Raw genomic sequence first — 18,315 nt, forward strand, 5'->3', positions numbered from 1 at the left:
CTCAATGAGTTCTCCACAAAGTACTTGCACAAACGCACATCCACACAAGATCTGTGGTTAGATCTCCAAGATGTTTGGCAGAAAAAAAAATAAAGGAAATAAAAAGTAAAGTTAAAAAAAAAAAAAACCACATTCCAGCGTTGGTTCTACCTATAAAGCAAGTTTTTGTTTTTACTTCTTTTTACTCACAATTTAATTTTTTTTCTTTAATTCACAAAACATAAGACAAAAGAAGAACAGATTTTATTATTATTATTATTATTTTAAATAATTGTCAAGGATTTAATTAATCTTGTCTCAATATCATTACAGAAAATGTTATGGTACAGAGTTCTTCGATATTTTCTTTGCTTCTTTTTGTTTTCCATGTGAATGCTGGTACACTGTAATCTGTACAAGATCAGTTTTTGATTTTTTTTTTTTCTGTACATTTTTTTTTTAAATGTATTGGTTAAAAAGGCTGTCAGCACTTAAGGAAGCAATTTTTTTTTTTTTTTTTTTTTTTCCGTTTAAAGAAAAGGTAATTCAGTTACTGCCCAATAGTACTGAGCGGAGTGATTGCCAGGACGTCTCTCCTCCTTGTTAAGAAGATGGGGAGTCTTGATCCAGACGCAACCACTTGGCTTTTGGCACTGTGCACATCAACACGTTAATACAAGATAAAGAACAAGCAGAGCTCTCTTGTGAAGCGGTTATGAAGCATACTGATAAGGGAAACAGCAGTGTCATCTAAGCTAGTATAAAGTAAGCAGACAGCCTTGATTAAGAGCTTAAGTATTTGTACTTTAAGGATGAGAGAAACACAACTTTTGCAGGCATCTACTGCTGTCTACTAAAAGCTACCGCTATTAGACCTAGCATTTTAACACACAAAGCAATTGCAATGAAGGAAAAGTTTTGCCTTGATATAATCAGAATAAGGTTTTTTATAAGAGTTTTTATAAGAGTGTTTTTTTTTTTGGAAAAAAAAAAAGATTTTTTTTTTCAGGTTTTTTTTTTTTTCTCCTCGAGAGTCAAGTTGTTGTTGTTGTTGTTTGTTTTTTTGAAATTTTAGTTCAAGATGTTGACTACACTGATCAACTTTTATCCCAAATCATAAAAACTAGCTGTGCCGTTGCATATTACAGGATACAGTCAATGATATGTGGACATGCATCGATGCTTCTTCTCTTGCGTTTGTCATCATAGCCTTCCGATGACCATGACGTCCACCACCTCTCCCTTGTGAAGTTCCACATACTGCTCTGTCTTTGGAGGTAGCATCAACAGTCCATTGGCACTGCGCATACTCATCAGGCGACTGCTCATCTGATTACCTGCGCACAGAAGACATATATGTGAGTACAAGCGTTGAAAAAGAAGATGACCATTGTGTCTGGATCAGCTTGCGTTAATGCTAGACCCTGGTCCAGCAGCCACCTTAGAAGTGCCTGACCTGTAAACCTCCTCCTACCTGCCAACATCCCAAATGCCTCTAACAATTAGTAGGGTCACCACAACATCATGAGGGCATCACTACACAATGATGACATCATACCAGGTTTCTAAATCTGTAGAGGTGCCTTGGATTCTGGCAGGGCTACAACTGGGTGGCCATGTGCTACTAATGTGCTCGTTAGACCAGGTACCTGCTAACTGATTGGCTTATCTCTAGTTACCCACCATAGCAAAATATAAATTATCCATAGATCGTTGGGAGTTCGACCACTGGGATCACAACTGATTCTAAACAAGTCCCCATTTCAGTAGACATTTGGCCAACTCTGCTGTCTATGGCATTGATGGAGATGGCGCTCGTCTAGGTCTACAAGAAGAAGTTTACTAATATGTGGCAGCTTTTTTTTATAGATCAATAGAAAAATAATGTAAAAGCAAAAGAAAAAAAAAACGAGCTAAACTTCAAAAAGATTAACATGGCTCCTACAAATTGTCCCAGTGTAGAGGTTCTCCATGTGGTTGATGGGTTAGAGAAAGTACAACTGGACAATGGTCATGTTTTTGTAACCAAGACCAAGTCTCCATCGATCTGGCTAAATTTTAAATTCCACCCCTTGAGTTTATTTTGCAAGTGATTCCGGTCAAGGATACTTTGATTCTTCAGGATCATGAATTTTTGGAATAAATTAGTTTAATGGATGTAACTTTTTGGGGTTATTTATATGATTTTTGTGACCTTTTAAGCCAAATTGGTTGTTATTTTAATGCGATGATGCCAATCAAGTTCGACCTTAACATTCAATTCTTACTGACCTGTACTTTGTGCCCAAGGCAGTGGCTCTTGGTGATGCCATGTAAGTATGCAGCGATGGTACTCTGGGCGAGGATCCAACTTTACATCACAAGATAACTGTAAGATAGAAAAGAAAGCATTCCAATCTCAGCCATCTTCACTGTTTTAAGGGTCAATCTACATTTGAACACAACATATTTGAATAAGAAAATGGTTGTGATTTTGGAAATCACTTTAGAATCCACACAAACTTGATTAAAGTTGCACAGAGAAACTATTACTCCAACTTAGAAGTTTGTGGGATTCAGTCGATGGCCGGTTAGAACAGAGAAATTCACAATTTGTGATTTCCAAAAGTCTCCAAAGAGTTCCAGCGTGTTCATTTATTTATACCCTTCATGAATATAGGCGTACAGTGAATACATTTAGGTGTTTCTTACATGATTGGAAATAGCAGAACACGGAACTGTGGAATAAGTATAAGACACTCCCTGTGTACACCCGGCCTAGTCACATCCCTCAACAAGTCTTGGTTTCATTGTGTCCATCTGAGAACAACTACACCCTAGGAGACTTGTAGGACTAAATACAGTCCTTTTTGCTAAGGAGGACAACCGCTTTACGTATCTTTGCAATCAAACCGCATTACTTGTACTGATTCCAAGTTACAGCCTGTATTATAATCCAGAGCTGCATTCATAATTCTGCTGGTTGTACACATTTCTGTTTTCTTTTTTTTCCCTAAACTTAATGTAAATACCCTGGCTTTGATGATTGTAGGTCTTGGATCCAGGATTCCCTGCATCTTTCTCAGTGCTGGTACGACAAAAAGATTACAGGTAACTACTGCTGACACAGGGTTGCCTAGAATGAATGGAAAGTAAATAGCATTAATCAGGACTTGACGGGTAGTAAAAAGGATAAATCACGTGTAACACTTTCCGGCATTAAATCCATAAACCATCTCTGATTTTGCAGGACGTATAAATAGATTTTTCCTTTAACCTTGTAGATGCAGGGGATGTTTTAATCAATAAGGTCTTTCTCATGTTGACCCCTACAAGACCATAGTGAGGCAAGCAAAACCAATGCCTTCCCTGGAATAGTTCACTGCCTGGAATGCCTATAACCATCCAATGAAATGCTACAAGTCTGTATCACGTTTATGGACTCTGTGTCATGTATACAAAAAGAATAGTTCTGATGTAAATGTTAAAGGGCACCTGTCAGCACAAAATGACTGTACAAACCAAGCACAGGCACTCGGTGCACTGAACTCCTGGCCAAGTAGTTCAGTGCACCTTCCCATCTACTTGATTTCCCATCTGTACCCACCCTTTTCTGTCTCCTGTCAATTAAGGGAGAATGGGGGCAGATAGAGGGAAAACAAAAGATGGAAAGGTGCCCTGAACTGCTTGACCATGCCAAGGATGAACCGAGTGCCTGTGCCTGGTTTGAACAGTCATTTTGTGGCGACAGACTCTCTTTTAATTGGAAAACAAAAACAGTGGCATACATCACCATGGAGGATGTATATTTTCACTGGATACGGTATTTAACAATGTAGTCTTTCAAGCTATTCCATCCCTGTTTTTCAGCATGACGTAAAGCCCTATGGGTGTGCCACGATAGACATCAGCATATACTGCACCCTATAGGCTACTAGTGATAAAGTACTATTGATTCAACGTGACCCAGTGGCCAGGTCAGTAATCTATAGCCCCCGGATGGACGGGAGACCTGAGAAGGACCTTCTACCTGCCACCATCTCTGGCCTGGTGCAACATCATCGTGATGTTACGCCAGGCCGGCTAATCAGAAGAAGAGACGGAAGAGACAAGTCGGTTCAAAGGGCCTCAGATTAATGACCTGGCTGCTGAACTGGGTGTTGAGAATCAATTGACACCAACTCTAGTGGAAAGAAAACAGATAAGTTGCTCCCCAGCATGTAATCCGGGCAGATCGGGACGCGGTTCTCTTACGTAGACATCAACAATGTACCTAGTACCGGCTATGCCTAACACTGGATATTTTTGAGTCGTCCCACACAACGTAGCATAGATCCAACACCAACCAATATGGATTCAGAGATCCCACACAAAGTAGGGGGAGATTTATTCAACCAAGGTTGGCTACCTAAAAAATGCAGTAGGACAAAGTAAGTGTGCCGGATGAGCATAACTTATAGCCCGCTTCAGGATTGTCCTGCGGGAATGTGAGCAGCTACATTACACCGTGGCCATGGTCTAATGAATCTGGTACTTGTAGATAAGGTTAATAGTACCGTCAGACTTTGCCACAAGCAGCATAGGTCCTTGGACGATCCTAATGTGTTGTCAGCGTGTTAATTAGTGATGGCGGTGCACCCGCGTATTGATTCTCTTATGGATGCAATTTAATTAAAACCTTCAATAAAGACTATCATCAGGAGAAAACACTCCGTCAGGTGGATTCATCTTTCTAAGACTATTTCCAAGAACCATGATAATATGCCAGTCTTCACATTGCTCAACACTCATCCCACCAAGCAGTAACCTGAGCCGGGTGTAATATTAAACTCTACTAATTTGTCTTTATCCCTTTGTCACAAATTAACCTCGGGTGATTCTTTTTTCCTTTTTCCATTCTTATTTTTACCTTCTCTTATTTCAAGAGCCATTTTTTTTTTTTGTACTTTTCCATCGCCATACCCTCGAGGACCTGTTTGTTTGTTTTTGCCGGACGAGCTGTGGTTTTGAATGACACCATTCATTTTAAGCCCTCGCCTCCACAACCAATTTTTGCATCTACGTTTGCATTGGTGATTCCCCTTCTTAGAAAATGAATAGCTTTTTTTTTTTATTTTTCAGTTGTCACAGTTTGGAATTTCATCATTGAAAAACATGGAAAAAATTCCAAGTGCAGTGAAATGGTGTGGGAAAAAAAGAGGCAATTCCGCCACTCTTTTGGGGATTCTATTTTTACAATATTCATTGTGCAATAAAAATGATCTGGTGACACGATTCTTCAAGTCAGTGCGATTACAGTGACACAATGTTTAAAAAAGAAAATCAAAAATTTTGAAAAAAAAAGAATTGCAATATTGTCTTTAGACAATTTTTCCCATTTAATTTAGGGGTGTGAGGACTTGTTTTTTTACTGCATGTTGAGTTATAGCTTTTATTGATACTATTTAGGGATAAAAACACCATTTTGCATTTTTTTTTTTAGAGGGGGTAGAGGGAGTGCAGTGCCCTGAAAACAGCAATTCTGGTGTTGCTTTTTTTTCATGTTGAGGTTCACATCGTGTGATAAATATTTTTATATGTTTGAACAATTACACAAGCTGCAGTACCAAATATACAGTATATACATATGGTACATATATTTATGTAAGAAAAATACAAACATCACATCCAGACAGAAGCAGGCATCCAGCCGTTACAGGTAAGAGGAGTGTATGGCGCCGGAGATCGCAGTATGCGTAGACACTGAACGCATACCGCGATCTCCGGCGCCATACGTACATACTTACCTGACCGGGAGGAGCGTTGCAGCGGCGCCTCTCTTCGCCGGAGACCGGGGCAGGAGTGAGGAGTCGGATCAGCGCATGCGCATAGCGCTATCCAGCGCCATTTTACTGAAGACACATTTGCAGTACAGCTAGTACAGCCATGAGTCTTCTTGAGAATGATGCAACAAGTTTTTCACACCTGGATTTGGGGATCCTCTGCCATTCTTCCTTGCAGATCCTCTCCAGTTCCATCAGGTTGGATGGTGAACGTTGGTGGACAGCCATTTTCAGGTCTCTCCAGAGATGCTCAGTTGGGTTTAGGTCAGGGCTCTGGCTGGGCCAGTCAAGAATGGTCACAGAGTTGTTCTGAAGCCACTCCTTTGTTATTTTAGCTGTGTGCTTAGGGTCATTGTCTTGTTGGGAGGTGAACCTCCGGCCAAGTCTGAGGTCCAGAGCACTCTGGAAGAGGTTTTCATCCAGGATATCTCAGTACTTGGCCGCATTCATGTTTCCTTCAATTGCAACCAGTCATCCCGTCCCTGCAGCTGAAAAACAACCCCATAGCATGATGCTGCCACCACCATGTTTCACTGTTGGGATTGTATTGGGCAGGTGATGAGCAGTGCCTGGTTTTCTCCACACATACCGCTTAGAATTATCACCAAAAAGTTTTATCTTCGTCTCATCAGACCAGAGAATCTTATTTCTCATAGTCTGGGAGTCCTTCATGTGTTTTTGAGCAAACTCTATGCGGGCTTTCAAATGTCTTCCACTGAGGAGACTCTTCCGTCGGGCCACTCTGCCATAAAGGCCCGACTGCTGTAGGGCTGCAGTGATAGTTGACTTTGTGGAACTTTCTCCGATCTCCCTACTGGACGGCCAGGTCTAGGAAGACTTCTGGTGGTCCCAAACTTCTTCCATTTAAGGATTATGGAGGCCACTGTGCTCTTAGGAACCTTGAGTAATGCAGAAATTCTTTTGTAACCTTGGTCAGGTCCGTGCCTTGCCACAATTCTGTCTCTGAGCTCTTTGGGCAGTTCCTTTGAGCTCATGATTCTCATTTGGTCTGACATGCACTGTGAGCTGTGAGGTCTTATATAGACAGGTGTGCGCCTTTCCAAATCAAGTCCTATCAGTTTAATTAAACACAGCTGGACTCCAATGAAGAAGTAGAACCATCTCAAGGAGGATCACAAGGAAATGGACAGCATGTGCCTTAAATATGAGTGTCTGAGCAACGGGTCTGAATACTTATGACCATGGGATATTTCAGTTTTTCTTTTTTTAATAAATTTGCAAAAAGGGAACACCTAAACAACAGAATATAACTGTAAATAAATCAAACTTCTGTGAAGCAACACTTAGGAAGCAACACTGATTGACAATCAATTTCACATGCTGTTGTGCAAAAGAAATAGACAATAGATGGAAATTATTGGCAATTATCAAGACACCCTTAATAAAGGAGTGGTTCAGCAGGTGGAGACCACAGACCACATCTCAGTACCAATGCTTTCTGGCTGATGTTTTGGTCACTTTTGAATGATGGTTGTGCTTTCACACTCGTGGTAGAATGAGACGGATTCTACAACCCACAGAAGTTGCTCAGGTAGTGCAGCTCATCCAGGATGGCACATCAATACGAGCTGTGGCAAGAAGGTTTGCTGTGTCTGTCAGCGTAGTGTTCAGAGGCTGGAGGCGCTACCAGGAGACAGGCCAGTACACCAGGAGACGTGGAGGGGGCCGTAGGACGGCAACAACCCAGCAGCAGGACAGCTACCTCCGCCTTTGTGCAAGGGAGGAACAGGAGGAGCACTGCCGGAGCCCTACAAAATGACCTCCAGCGGGCCACAAATGTGCATGAGTCTGCACAAACGGTTAGAAACCGACTCCATGAGGGTGGTATGAGGGCCCGACGTCCACAGATGGGGGTTGTGTTCACAGCCCAACACCGTGCATGACGCTTGGCATTTGCCACAGAACACCAGGATTAGCAAAGTGGCCACTGGCGCCCTGTGCTCTTCACAGATGAAAGCAGGTTCACACTGAGCACATGTGACAGACGTGACAGAGTCTGGAGACACCGAGGAGAGCGATCTGCTGCCTGCAACAGCCTTCAGCATGACCGGTTTGGCAGTGGGTCAGTAATGGTGTGGGGTGGCATTTCTTTGGAGGGCCGCACAGCCCTCCATGTGCTCGCCAGAGGTAGCCTGACTGCCAGTAGGTACCGAGATGAGATCCTCAGACTCCTTGTGAGACCATATGCTGGTGCGGTTGGCCCTGGGTTCCTCCTAATGCAGGACAATGCCAGACCTCATGTGGCTGGAGTGTGTCAGCAGTTCCTGCAAGATGAAGGCACTGAAGCTATGGACAGGCCAGCCGGTTCCCCAGACCTGAATCCGATTGGGCACATCTGGGACATCATGTCTCGCTCCATCCACCAACGTCACGTTGCACCACAGACTGTCTAGGAGTTGGCGGATGCTTTAGTCCAGGTTTGGGAGGAGATCCCACAGGAGACCATCCGCAACCTCATCAGGAGCATGCCCAGGCGTTGTAGGGAGATCATACAAGCACGTGGAGGCCACACACAATACTCAGCCTCATCAGGAGCATGCCCAGGCTTTGTAGGGAGGTCATACAGGCACGTGGAGGCCACACACAATACTCAGCCTCATCAGGAGCATGCCCAGGCATTGTAGGAAGGCCATACAGGCACGTGGAGGCCACACACAATACTGAGCCTCATCAGGAGCATGCCCAGGCATTGTAGGGAGGTCACACAGGCACGTGGAGGCCACACACAATACTCAGCCTCATCAGGAGGATGCCCAGGCATTGTAGGTAGGTCATACAGGCACGTGGAGGCCACACACAATACTCAGCCTCATCAGGAGCATGCCCAGGCGTTGTAGGGAGGTCATACAGGCACATGGAGGCCACACACAATACTCAGCCTCATCAGGAGCATGCCCAGGCGTTGTAGGGAAGTCATACAGGCACGTGGAGGCCACACACAATACTGAGCTTCATTTTGACTTGTTTTAAGGACATTACATCACAGTTGGATCGGCCTGTAGTGTGTTTTTCCACTTTAATTTTGGGGGTGACTCCAAATCCAGGCCTCCATTGGTTAATAAATGTGATTTCCATTGATGATTTTTGGGTGATTTTGTTGTCGGCACATTCAGCTTTCTACAGAACAAAGTATTCAATGAGAAGATTTCATTCATTCAATTCTAGGATGTGCTATTTGAGTGTTCCCTTTATTTTTTTGAGCAGTGTATATATATATGTATATATATACAGTTATATGAAAAAGTTTGGGCACCCCTATTAATCTTAAGCTTAATGTTTTCTTAAAATTGGTGTTTTTGCAGCAGCTATTTCAGTTTGATATATGTAATAACTGTTGGACACAGTAATGTTTCTGCCTTGAAATGAGGTTTATTGTACTAACAGAAAATGTGCAATCTGCATTCAAACAAAATTTGACAGGTGCATAAGTATGGGCACCCCTATCATTTTCTTGTTTTAAATACTCCTACCTACTTTTTACTGACTTACTAAAGCCCTTTTTTTGGTTTTGTAACCTCATTGAGCTTTGAACTTCATAGCCAGGTGTATGCAATCATGAGAAAAGCTACTTAAAGTGGCCACTTGCAAGTTGTTCTCCTGTTTGAATCTCCTCTGAAGAGTGGCATCATGGGCTCCTCAAAACAACTGTCAAATGATCTGAAAACAAAGATTATTCAACATAGTTGTTCAGGGGAAGGATACAAAAAGCTGTCTCAGAGATTTAACCTGTCAGTTTCCACAGTGAGGAACATAGTAAGGAAATGGAAGAACACAGGGACAGTTCTTGTTAAGGCCAGAAGTGGCAGGCCAAGAAAAACATCAGAAAGGCAGAGAAGATGAATGGTGAGATCAGTGAAGGACAATCCTCAGACCACCTCCAGAGAGCTGCAGCATCAACTTGCTGCAGATGGTGTCACTGTGCATCGGTCAACTATACAACGCACTTTGCACAAGGAGAAGCTGTATGGGAGAGTGATGCGAAAGAAGCCGTTTCTGCAAGCACGCCACAAACAGAGTCGGCTGAGGTATGCAAAAGCACATTTGGAGAAGCCAATTTCTTTTTGGAAGAAGGTCCTGTGGACTGATGAAACCAAGATTGAGTTGTTTGGCCATACAAAAAGGCGTTATGCATGGCGGCAAAAAAACACAGCATTCCAAGATAAACACTTGCTACCCACAATAAAATTTGGTGGAGGTTCCATCATGCTTTGGGGCTGTGTGGCCAATGCTGGCACGGGGAATCTTGTTAAAGTTGAGGGACGCATGGATTCCACTCAGTATCAGCAGATTCTTGACAATAATGTTCAAGAATCAGTGATAAAGTTGAAGTTACGCAGGGGATGGATCTTTCAGCAAGACAATGATCCAAAACACCGCTCCAAATCTACTCAGGCATTCATGCAGAGGAACAATTACAATGTTCTGGAATGGCCATCCCAGTCCCCAGACCTGAATATCATTGAACATCTGTGGGATCATGTGAAGAGGGCTGTCCATGCTCGGCGACCATCAAACTTAACTGACCTGGAATTGTTTTGTAAAGAGGAATGGTCAAAAATACCTTCATCCAGGATCCAGGAACTCATTAAAAGCTACAGGAAGCGACTAGAGGCAAAAGGAGGATCTACTAAATATTAATGTCACTTTTCTGGTGAGGTGCCCATACTTATGCACCTGTCAAATTTTGTTTGAATGCAGATTGCACATTTTCTGTTAGTACAATAAACCTCATTTCAAGGCAGAAACATTACTGTGTCCAACAGTTATTACATATATCAAACTGAAATAGCTGTTGCAAAAACACCAATTTTTATAAAACAATACGCTTAAGATTAATAGGGGTGCCCAAACTTTTTCATATAACTGTATTTATATATCTATATATATAGATATATATTATATATATTTTTTTACAACCACTTATCTATAGGATAGGTTATAAATGTATGATTGTTTGGGGATCCAACACCTGGGACCTGGGGGTCACAATGGTAGTTCCAAAATCTCTAGTGTAAATGGAGCGGCAGTGAGCATGTGCAATAACTGTAGGAGAGGCTGCACGTGCTCACTACAGCTCCATTCACACAACATACAAACAAAGGCTGCTCATGCTCACAACATACAAACAAAGGCTGCTCATGCTCACAACATACAAACAAAGGCTGCTCATGCTCACAACATACAAACAAAGGCTGCTCATGCTCACAACATACAAACAAAGGCTGCTCATGCTCACAACATACAAACAAAGGCTGCTCATGCTCACAACATACAAACAAAGGCTGCTCATGCTCACAACATACAAACAAAGGCTGCTCATGCTCACAACATGCAAACAAAGGCTGCTCATGCTCACAACATACAAACAAAGGCTGCTCATGCTCACAACATACAAACAAAGGCTGCTCATGCTCATGTGGCACCCCAGGGGTCTGGTTTCCACAGTAATGCAATGTTATGTCTGAGAGCAGGTGGGAGGTCTCTTGGTCAGGAATCCTATGCATGCCACACCTCCTGCCCAGTCCTGGGAGGGGAAGGACTTCCCCTATATAAACCTGGGGCTGAGGCAGGGTTAGAGAGTTCAAAGGGAGAGTTCAGCCAGGAGGGCTGACAGGGAGCTGTGGCTCCGGCTGGGCCCAGCTCCTGGGCCATGCCAGAAGTAGAGACAGAGAAGAGAAGCAGTTATGGGAAAAGAACAACAGGAGCTCTGTGGGAGCAGTGTTACAAGGAGTCAGGGGCTGGCAGCTGCAGAGCTCGCCCTGACTGAGAAGTTATCACCGGACCCGGCGTCCGAGGCTGTGGGGACTAATCTTACCCAGCAGCAGAAACCGACCGGCAGGGGATTGCAGGTCCTCTGGCCCAGAAACCCGAAGGCACGGTCACACGTGTGGGACCAGCACCGCCGTCGTGGAGCGGAAGCTACTAGAAGGCCCCGAGTCACCGGCCATACGGGTGAGCACCACACGGTACACTCAGGGACGTGGGCTACTTATACCCGCCTCTAGCAAGGTAGCCAGAAGAGTACAGTCAGTTTGGGAGGCCTACAACTCCGCCTGGCCAGGGGAGATCCCATCTGCTCAAGGACTGACCAGGCCCCAATCGCTAGCCAGTACTCCGGGAGGGTCTATCTTTGTCACCAGTAAAGACCCTGAACTACACCGTACCGTCTCCGAGTGGTTCCTGCTACCCCCATCGTCCACGGCCATACCCCTCCCGTTGGGGGTTATGCTATCACGCTGCACAATCCTACCACCGGCCTCAGCGGTCTGCCCTGCAGCAGCAGCTCCTTAGCTGAACTCAACGGGTGGCGTAGTCGTCCAACATCTACCGCTGATACAGCGCCACTTAGTCTGACTCCCTGGGCACGGACCGGATCACCGCCGCGAGACTACAACCCTCAAGAGATCCGGCTCCGGGTAAGCTCCTGCGTGCGCAACGCAGCGCGACACAGGCCCAGGGGCCGTCACTCACAACATACAAACAAAGGCTGCTCATGCTCACAACATACAAACAAAGGCTGCTCATGCTCACAACATACAAACAAAGGCTGCTCATGCTCACAACATACAAACAAAGGCTGCTCATGCTCACAACATGCAAACAAAGGCTGCTCATGCTCACAACATACAAACAAAGGCTGCTCATGCTCACAACATACAAACAAAGGCTGCTCATGCTCACAACATACAAACAAAGGCTGCTCATGCTCACAACATACAAACAAAGGCTGCTCATGCTCACAACATACAAACAAAGGCTGCTCATGGTCACAACATACAAACAAAGGCTGCTCATGCTCACAACATACAAACAAAGGCTGCTCATGCTCACAACATACAAACAAAGGCTGCTCATGCTCACAACATACAAACAAAGGCTGCTCATGCTCACAACATACAAACAAAGGCTGCTCATGCTCACTACCACATCATTCACACAACAAACTTTGGTCCCCTCTGTTCTTTCAGATCAGTTGCCAGACTCTCAGAAATCATACACTTATCAATCCGGTGGATAGGCGGCACACTTATGAGACAACCCCTTTAATTTGACAAAATATTTTCTCTAAAAGCGGAAAACTACTGATTTTTCAGTCTGAACAGGTGCTAAAAAATCCAATCTTAAGTGAGCAATTGAGAGATAATTTCTTGCTCCGGGCTCAATAAACCTACGACCATCACAGGAGAAACAGTAACATGGCCTAAATATTGCAATTCAATGACTCCTTCGCTGACACAGAAACAAGTCGTGATTCTACCGGGTACTGATTAAAATAATTTCTCTAATCAAGGAACACATGGGTCTACCAAAATATCTTCTGGCTGCAAAATGTAAAATATTGCCACTTACGTTGCTTACCTGGGAGTGCAAATATGATTTTTCTAACCCCATCAATATCCAAAGTGGCGAAAGTGGTAGGCAGGCTGGAAGACAAAGCATGTGGGGTTATTGCTTCGCACTGTCATGGTCACTAGTTTGTCCACCCATGGTGACTTTTTTTTTTTACTTAAACACAGGCATTTGGGGCTAAAAATAATTTTTGCAGTTGGGAATCAATGAATATGTGTCACCGTTTGCCCTCTGTAGCTAAGGATGACTGCAGAATGAGCTAACTGAGAATCTGTAAGGGAGCTCACTATGACAATCTGACAGGGCGTTTATAACGCTTATCTGTCTTGTTCTGTGTTCCTGTCAGCTGATTTATGACCACAGACCATAGTTGAATGTGCAGGAGACAAACAAGTGCAACATTTTTAATGCAATTAAACTGCAAAAAATGTTTTTGATCCCCAAGCACATGTATTTAAGAATTGAAAAAAATGTTCCCAAAGGTATAAAAACCCCTTTAATATAAAAATGGAAAAAAAAACAACTTAAAAATAAATTGAAGAATATAAAAGTGAAAACAAATATTTTGACAAAGTCACTGGTAAAGTACTGGAGGGAAGATATGTAGCACTGAGATTGTTAGCTCCAGTAATTAAACATAGGGAAAAGGTTCCAGCACACAAAGGAATGAGGGGTTAATCAGCCATGCTTAGTGCTATGGTGATTAAACACATTAAACACCTGTAGAGAGGGAGGAGGTCAGAGGATAAATCCCCAGCCTTTTAGAGCATTTGGTGTGGGGAGGGCCTGGAGGTGAAAGCTCTGGAGCTATTTTGTCAAGTTAAGGGTGGTTACCTGTAGCAACAAGGACTGTGCCATACGTTATGATTTGTTTTTCCTGTTAGGAAGGGGAGGCCGTATTTGTTGTTGCTAATATTGCCGTTGTGTATGCAGTGCTCTTAATAAACCACAGAAGATTTAAAGAGACAGTGTTCCTGTGTCTACCTCTATGTGCAACCCAGTGAGCCAGTCTACCACAGTTGGCGCTAGAAATGTGGGCAAGATCGGAAGGAAGCAAGTGTGACGGCTGTGGACAGAGAGCATGTCCTGAGTGAAAGCGGCTGTAAGACTGGAACAGTGATCAGACAAAATGGAGGAGCTGATCAAGCACCTGGTCCAAAGCCAGCACCAACAGCACCTACAACAACTGCAGAAGCACCAAGAACAGCAGGATAGGGAGCAGCAGCAGCTCCAGCTGGCACAATAGGAGACAAGTAAGTAGCTATACAACAGCTGCTGCAGCAACACCAACAGCTGCAGCAGCAGCAGCAGCAACAGCACAGGCAACAGAGCCACCAACAGCAGCAGCAGCAGACTGATGTGCTCAAAGAGGCGATTCATGGCACAGTGGCAGCTCCGACCCCAATGTCAGCTGATAATTTCTCTGTCCGGAAGGCGGTGAGGAGAGCCTTGGAGAAGATGACACCGGGTGATGACATAAAGGCCTTTTTAAAAGTTTTTGAAAGGGTTGCCGATAGAAACTCCCGCCAGAGCTCCCGGGGGAGCCACAAAAGACCTACTATGATTTGGCTTTACAGGACGCCAAAGAATTTGAAAAATTGAAAACAGAAATTTTGTCGCGCTTGGGGGTGACAATATCTGTCAGGGCACAAAGGGTCCATCGCTGGGCATATCACCGTGACAACTTTCCCCTGCTCCCAAATGTTTGATCTACTATACCTCGTCCAAAAGTGGTTACAGCCAGAGTCCTCTACACCAGCGTAGATGTTGGAGCGAGTTGTAATTGACCGGTTCATGCACTTCCTTCCGAGCCCGATGCAAACTTGAGTTGCCCAGGGAGATCCCCAAAACGCCGATGACTTGGTCAGAATGGTCGAAAGGTATCAGAGTCGACGGGTCTGTGGGGAGGCAACCCATTCCATACTGGGTGACAAAGGTTAAAATGGGGGTGGGGTGTCCAAAGTCCAAGGGGGCGGCATAGGTCATGCCAAGGCCCTCAATGGGGGATGTAATTTGCTGGAGATCTCCTAGCCCAGGTCAAATAGCGGCCCATTGTCCCCTGACAACTGAGCAAATGGACTGTAGCATGGGATGCCGGTGTTCATTCTACGCATATCCAGCTTGCAGTGTGGACTGTCCACCCAGAAAGGCGCCCCAAGCTTGTCCAGTAAAAGTGAATGGCCTGCAAATGACTGGACTACTAGACTCAGGAAGTTTGGTGACCCTTGCGAGGGACAAACTCCCTCTCCAATTGATCCCTGGGAAGAAGGTGGGCGTCGGCAGCATTCACGGGGATGCTTAAGCAATTCAGTGGTCAGAGTGGTAATTGAGATGGTCCTAGGTACTGAGTCCCATGAGGTTGGCAGGGTCCAGGATTTGTTGCACCCAATTATTATAGGTCGGGACTTTGTGTTGTTTTAGGACTTCTGGGGGGGGGCGGACGCTCAATTGCTTGGGTAAAAAATGGGTTGCCCCTAAAGAAGTCCCACCAACCCCAGAGTCTGATGAGTTTCCCTTCTGTGTAGTGGGTGAAGTGGAGAAGATAGTATCCCCTGAGGCAGACATTCCTGAGATGGGAGTGACCACAGAAAATTTTGGGTTCACCCGACATAGGGACCTAACTCTAAAAGAGGCATTCAATAAGGTAACCGTTGTAAAAGGCATAACACAGGAGTCAGGGGCTGACACCAGGTTTCCCTATTTCATGCTGAGTGGGGACTTAATGTACTGGGTTAATAAGGTAAGGGAGGAGATATTGGAGCAATTATTGGTACCAGGACCCTATAGACAAAGGGTGTTGGATGTAGCGCCGGCGTCCCTGCCCTCTGCTAGGCAGGGACACTGTTCCCCTCACCTCTCTGCTCCGTGCCCGGCGTCCTCCTCCCGTTCTGCTGGCAGCGCGCGCTCCTTCCCGGCCACTGTGCTTAGGGCGCGCGCGCGCTCTCCCTCCCTCTTAAAGGGGCCGCGCGCGCCGTCCTAAGGAGTCCCCGGCCAATGGCCGGAGGACTTCACCATATATAAGGCACCTCCTCCAAAATGGAGGTGCCCGAGCAATGTTGTTGCACTGTTCTCTACTCTGCTTCAGCCCTCAGGTCCCGTTGCCAGTTACCTGCCAGATACCTGCCAGATTCCTGCCAGCTCGCTGTCTTATTCCTGCCTGATATTCTGCTACCTGCCTGCTAGCCTGAGGTCCGACGGTCTGCCTTACAACTCCTGTCAGTCTGTCTAAGGACCAGCTTGCCCGTTCATCCAGAGACTGCCCCGGTCACTTGCCGTGACCATCTGCCCGTTCATCCAGAGACTGCCCCGGTCACTTGCCGTGACCATCTGCCCGTTCATCCAGAGACTGCCCCGGTCACTTGCCGTGACCTCCTGCCCCTTCTTCCAGAGACTGTCCCGGTCACCTGCTGTGACTGCCTGCCTGGTCGCCACCCGCTCCCTTACAAGGACCGCCCCCTTGTATAGTAGCTCAGAGGTTCCGCCTCCCAGACCCGTTACAGTTTGCTCGGGCCATGGAACCCGGTGGCACCCAAGCTCCCTCACTCTCGGACCTGTGTCATGAATTGTCCCGTCAGAGGTCCCAACAGGAGTCCATCCTGGGTCACCTGCGGAATGTCAATTCTCGCCTGGACACTCTGACTGCTCCGCCAGCAACCTCCGCCAGTGCCATGACTCGCAATCCGGCAGCTCCGCTGCCCACTAATACCATGGTATCCTACCCCGGACCCCGGCTTTCTGCACCTCCTCGCTTCGGAGGCGACTCCGCCCAGGCTCGGGGCTTCATAAATCAGTGCACCCTGCACTTTGAACTCCTGTCCCACCAGTTTAACTCCGACCGGGCCAAAATTGCCTTCATCATGTCCCATCTCACCGGGGAGGCCCTGGCCTGGCTAAATCCTCTATGGGAGAGAGGAGACCCCCTGGTGTCCGACTTGCCTGCCTTTCTCACGGCTTTCCGGAAAGTCTTCGATGAACCCGGACGGAAGACCTCATCCGCATCATCACTGCTATGCCTCCGTCAGGGAAGTCTCACCGTGGGCCAATATGCCATACGGTTCCGTACCCTTGCCTCGGAGCTGGCCTGGGATAACGACGCTCTGGTATCCGTCTTCTGGGAGGGTCTGTCCGGCAGTATTAAAGACGAACTTGCCGGTCGGGACATTCCTACCACTCTCGATGACCTAATAACTCTTGCCACCCGGATTGACCTACGGTTCCAGGAGCGTGCCAAAGAGGTCACCCGTGAGAGGAGGTTTCCACGTCTAGCCCCTACTTTTCAGAAACCCGTCACTCCCTCAGTCTCTCCCCAGGTACACTCTCCTGAGCCTATGCAGGTCGACCAGACCAAGATGGTCAAAACCCGTCAGGACTTACGCCGTGCTAAGGGGAGCTGCTTCTACTGTGGCAGTAAGGAGCACTGGATCCGTGCCTGCCCGGAGATGTCGGGGAACGCCTGTGTCTAGGTTCGCTCAGAGAGGTCGACCTAGACAAGAATAAATCCTCTCCATCTCTGCTTGTGTCAGTCTCAATCGTCTGCGGGGAGAACCGTTATTTCGAACTAGCCCAACTTGACTCTGGAGCAGCCGGGAATCTTATTTCACAGTCCCTAGTAGAGAAATACCGCATCCCCACCAAACCTCTGGCTGTACCCTTGTCTGTTGCTGCCGTGGATGGGGGTCTCTTACCACGCCCCATCCAACTCATCACCGAATCCATTACTCTGCAGGTGGGAATGCTGCATTCTGAGAGTATCTCCTTTCATGTTCTGCCTGGACTCTCTCACGCCCTCTTGCTAGGTCTACCTTGGCTCCAGAGACATGCACCCGTGCTTGACTGGAGGACCGGAGAAGTCCTTCGCTGGGGACAGGACTGCCATAAGACCTGTCTGGTTCCCGTCCATCCCGTCCGTCCTTCTCCTACCCCAGCTAATCTACCTGGACTTCCGATTCCTTATTGGTCTTATGCTGATGTCTTTAATAAAAAGGAGGCAGAGACACTACCCCCTCATAGACCATACGACTGCCCTATCGACCTGTTACCCGGTACTACTCCTCCCCGTGGGCGTATTTATCCATTATCCGCTGCTGAGACCCGGTCGATGTCCGAATATATTGAGGAGAATCTGGCCAGGGGATTCATCTGGAAATCTACCTCCCCGGCGGGG

General features: G+C 46.1%; 1 protein-coding gene across 30 annotated transcripts in view; it reads right to left on the reverse strand.

The window, feature by feature from the left end:
* Positions 1-228: 228 nt before the first annotated feature.
* GPHN (gephyrin) overlaps positions 229-18,315 on the reverse strand; it is a 592,001-nt gene continuing 573,914 nt past the window's right edge. For 20 of the 30 annotated variants that reach the window (XM_073637421.1, XM_073637415.1, XM_073637413.1 and 17 more), the window contains 4 exons: positions 13,152-13,225; positions 2,991-3,094; positions 2,251-2,347; positions 229-1,316 (listed from right to left, as the gene is read on the reverse strand). In XM_073637421.1, coding sequence (XP_073493522.1) covers positions 1,183-1,316; positions 2,251-2,347; positions 2,991-3,094; positions 13,152-13,225 — 409 coding nt within the window. In that variant the 3' untranslated portion in view covers positions 229-1,182. The remainder of the gene's footprint in view (positions 1,317-2,250; positions 2,348-2,990; positions 3,095-13,151; positions 13,226-18,315) is intronic. The other 10 variants (XM_073637408.1, XM_073637436.1, XM_073637435.1 and 7 more) reach the window with 1 other exon arrangement.

The sequence above is a fragment of the Phyllobates terribilis genome, unplaced genomic scaffold (genome assembly GCF_046119375.1).
Source record: "Phyllobates terribilis strain yellow unplaced genomic scaffold, ASM4611937v1 Scaffold_6__1_contigs__length_29720123, whole genome shotgun sequence".
NCBI classification, from domain to species: domain Eukaryota; kingdom Metazoa; phylum Chordata; class Amphibia; order Anura; family Dendrobatidae; genus Phyllobates; species Phyllobates terribilis.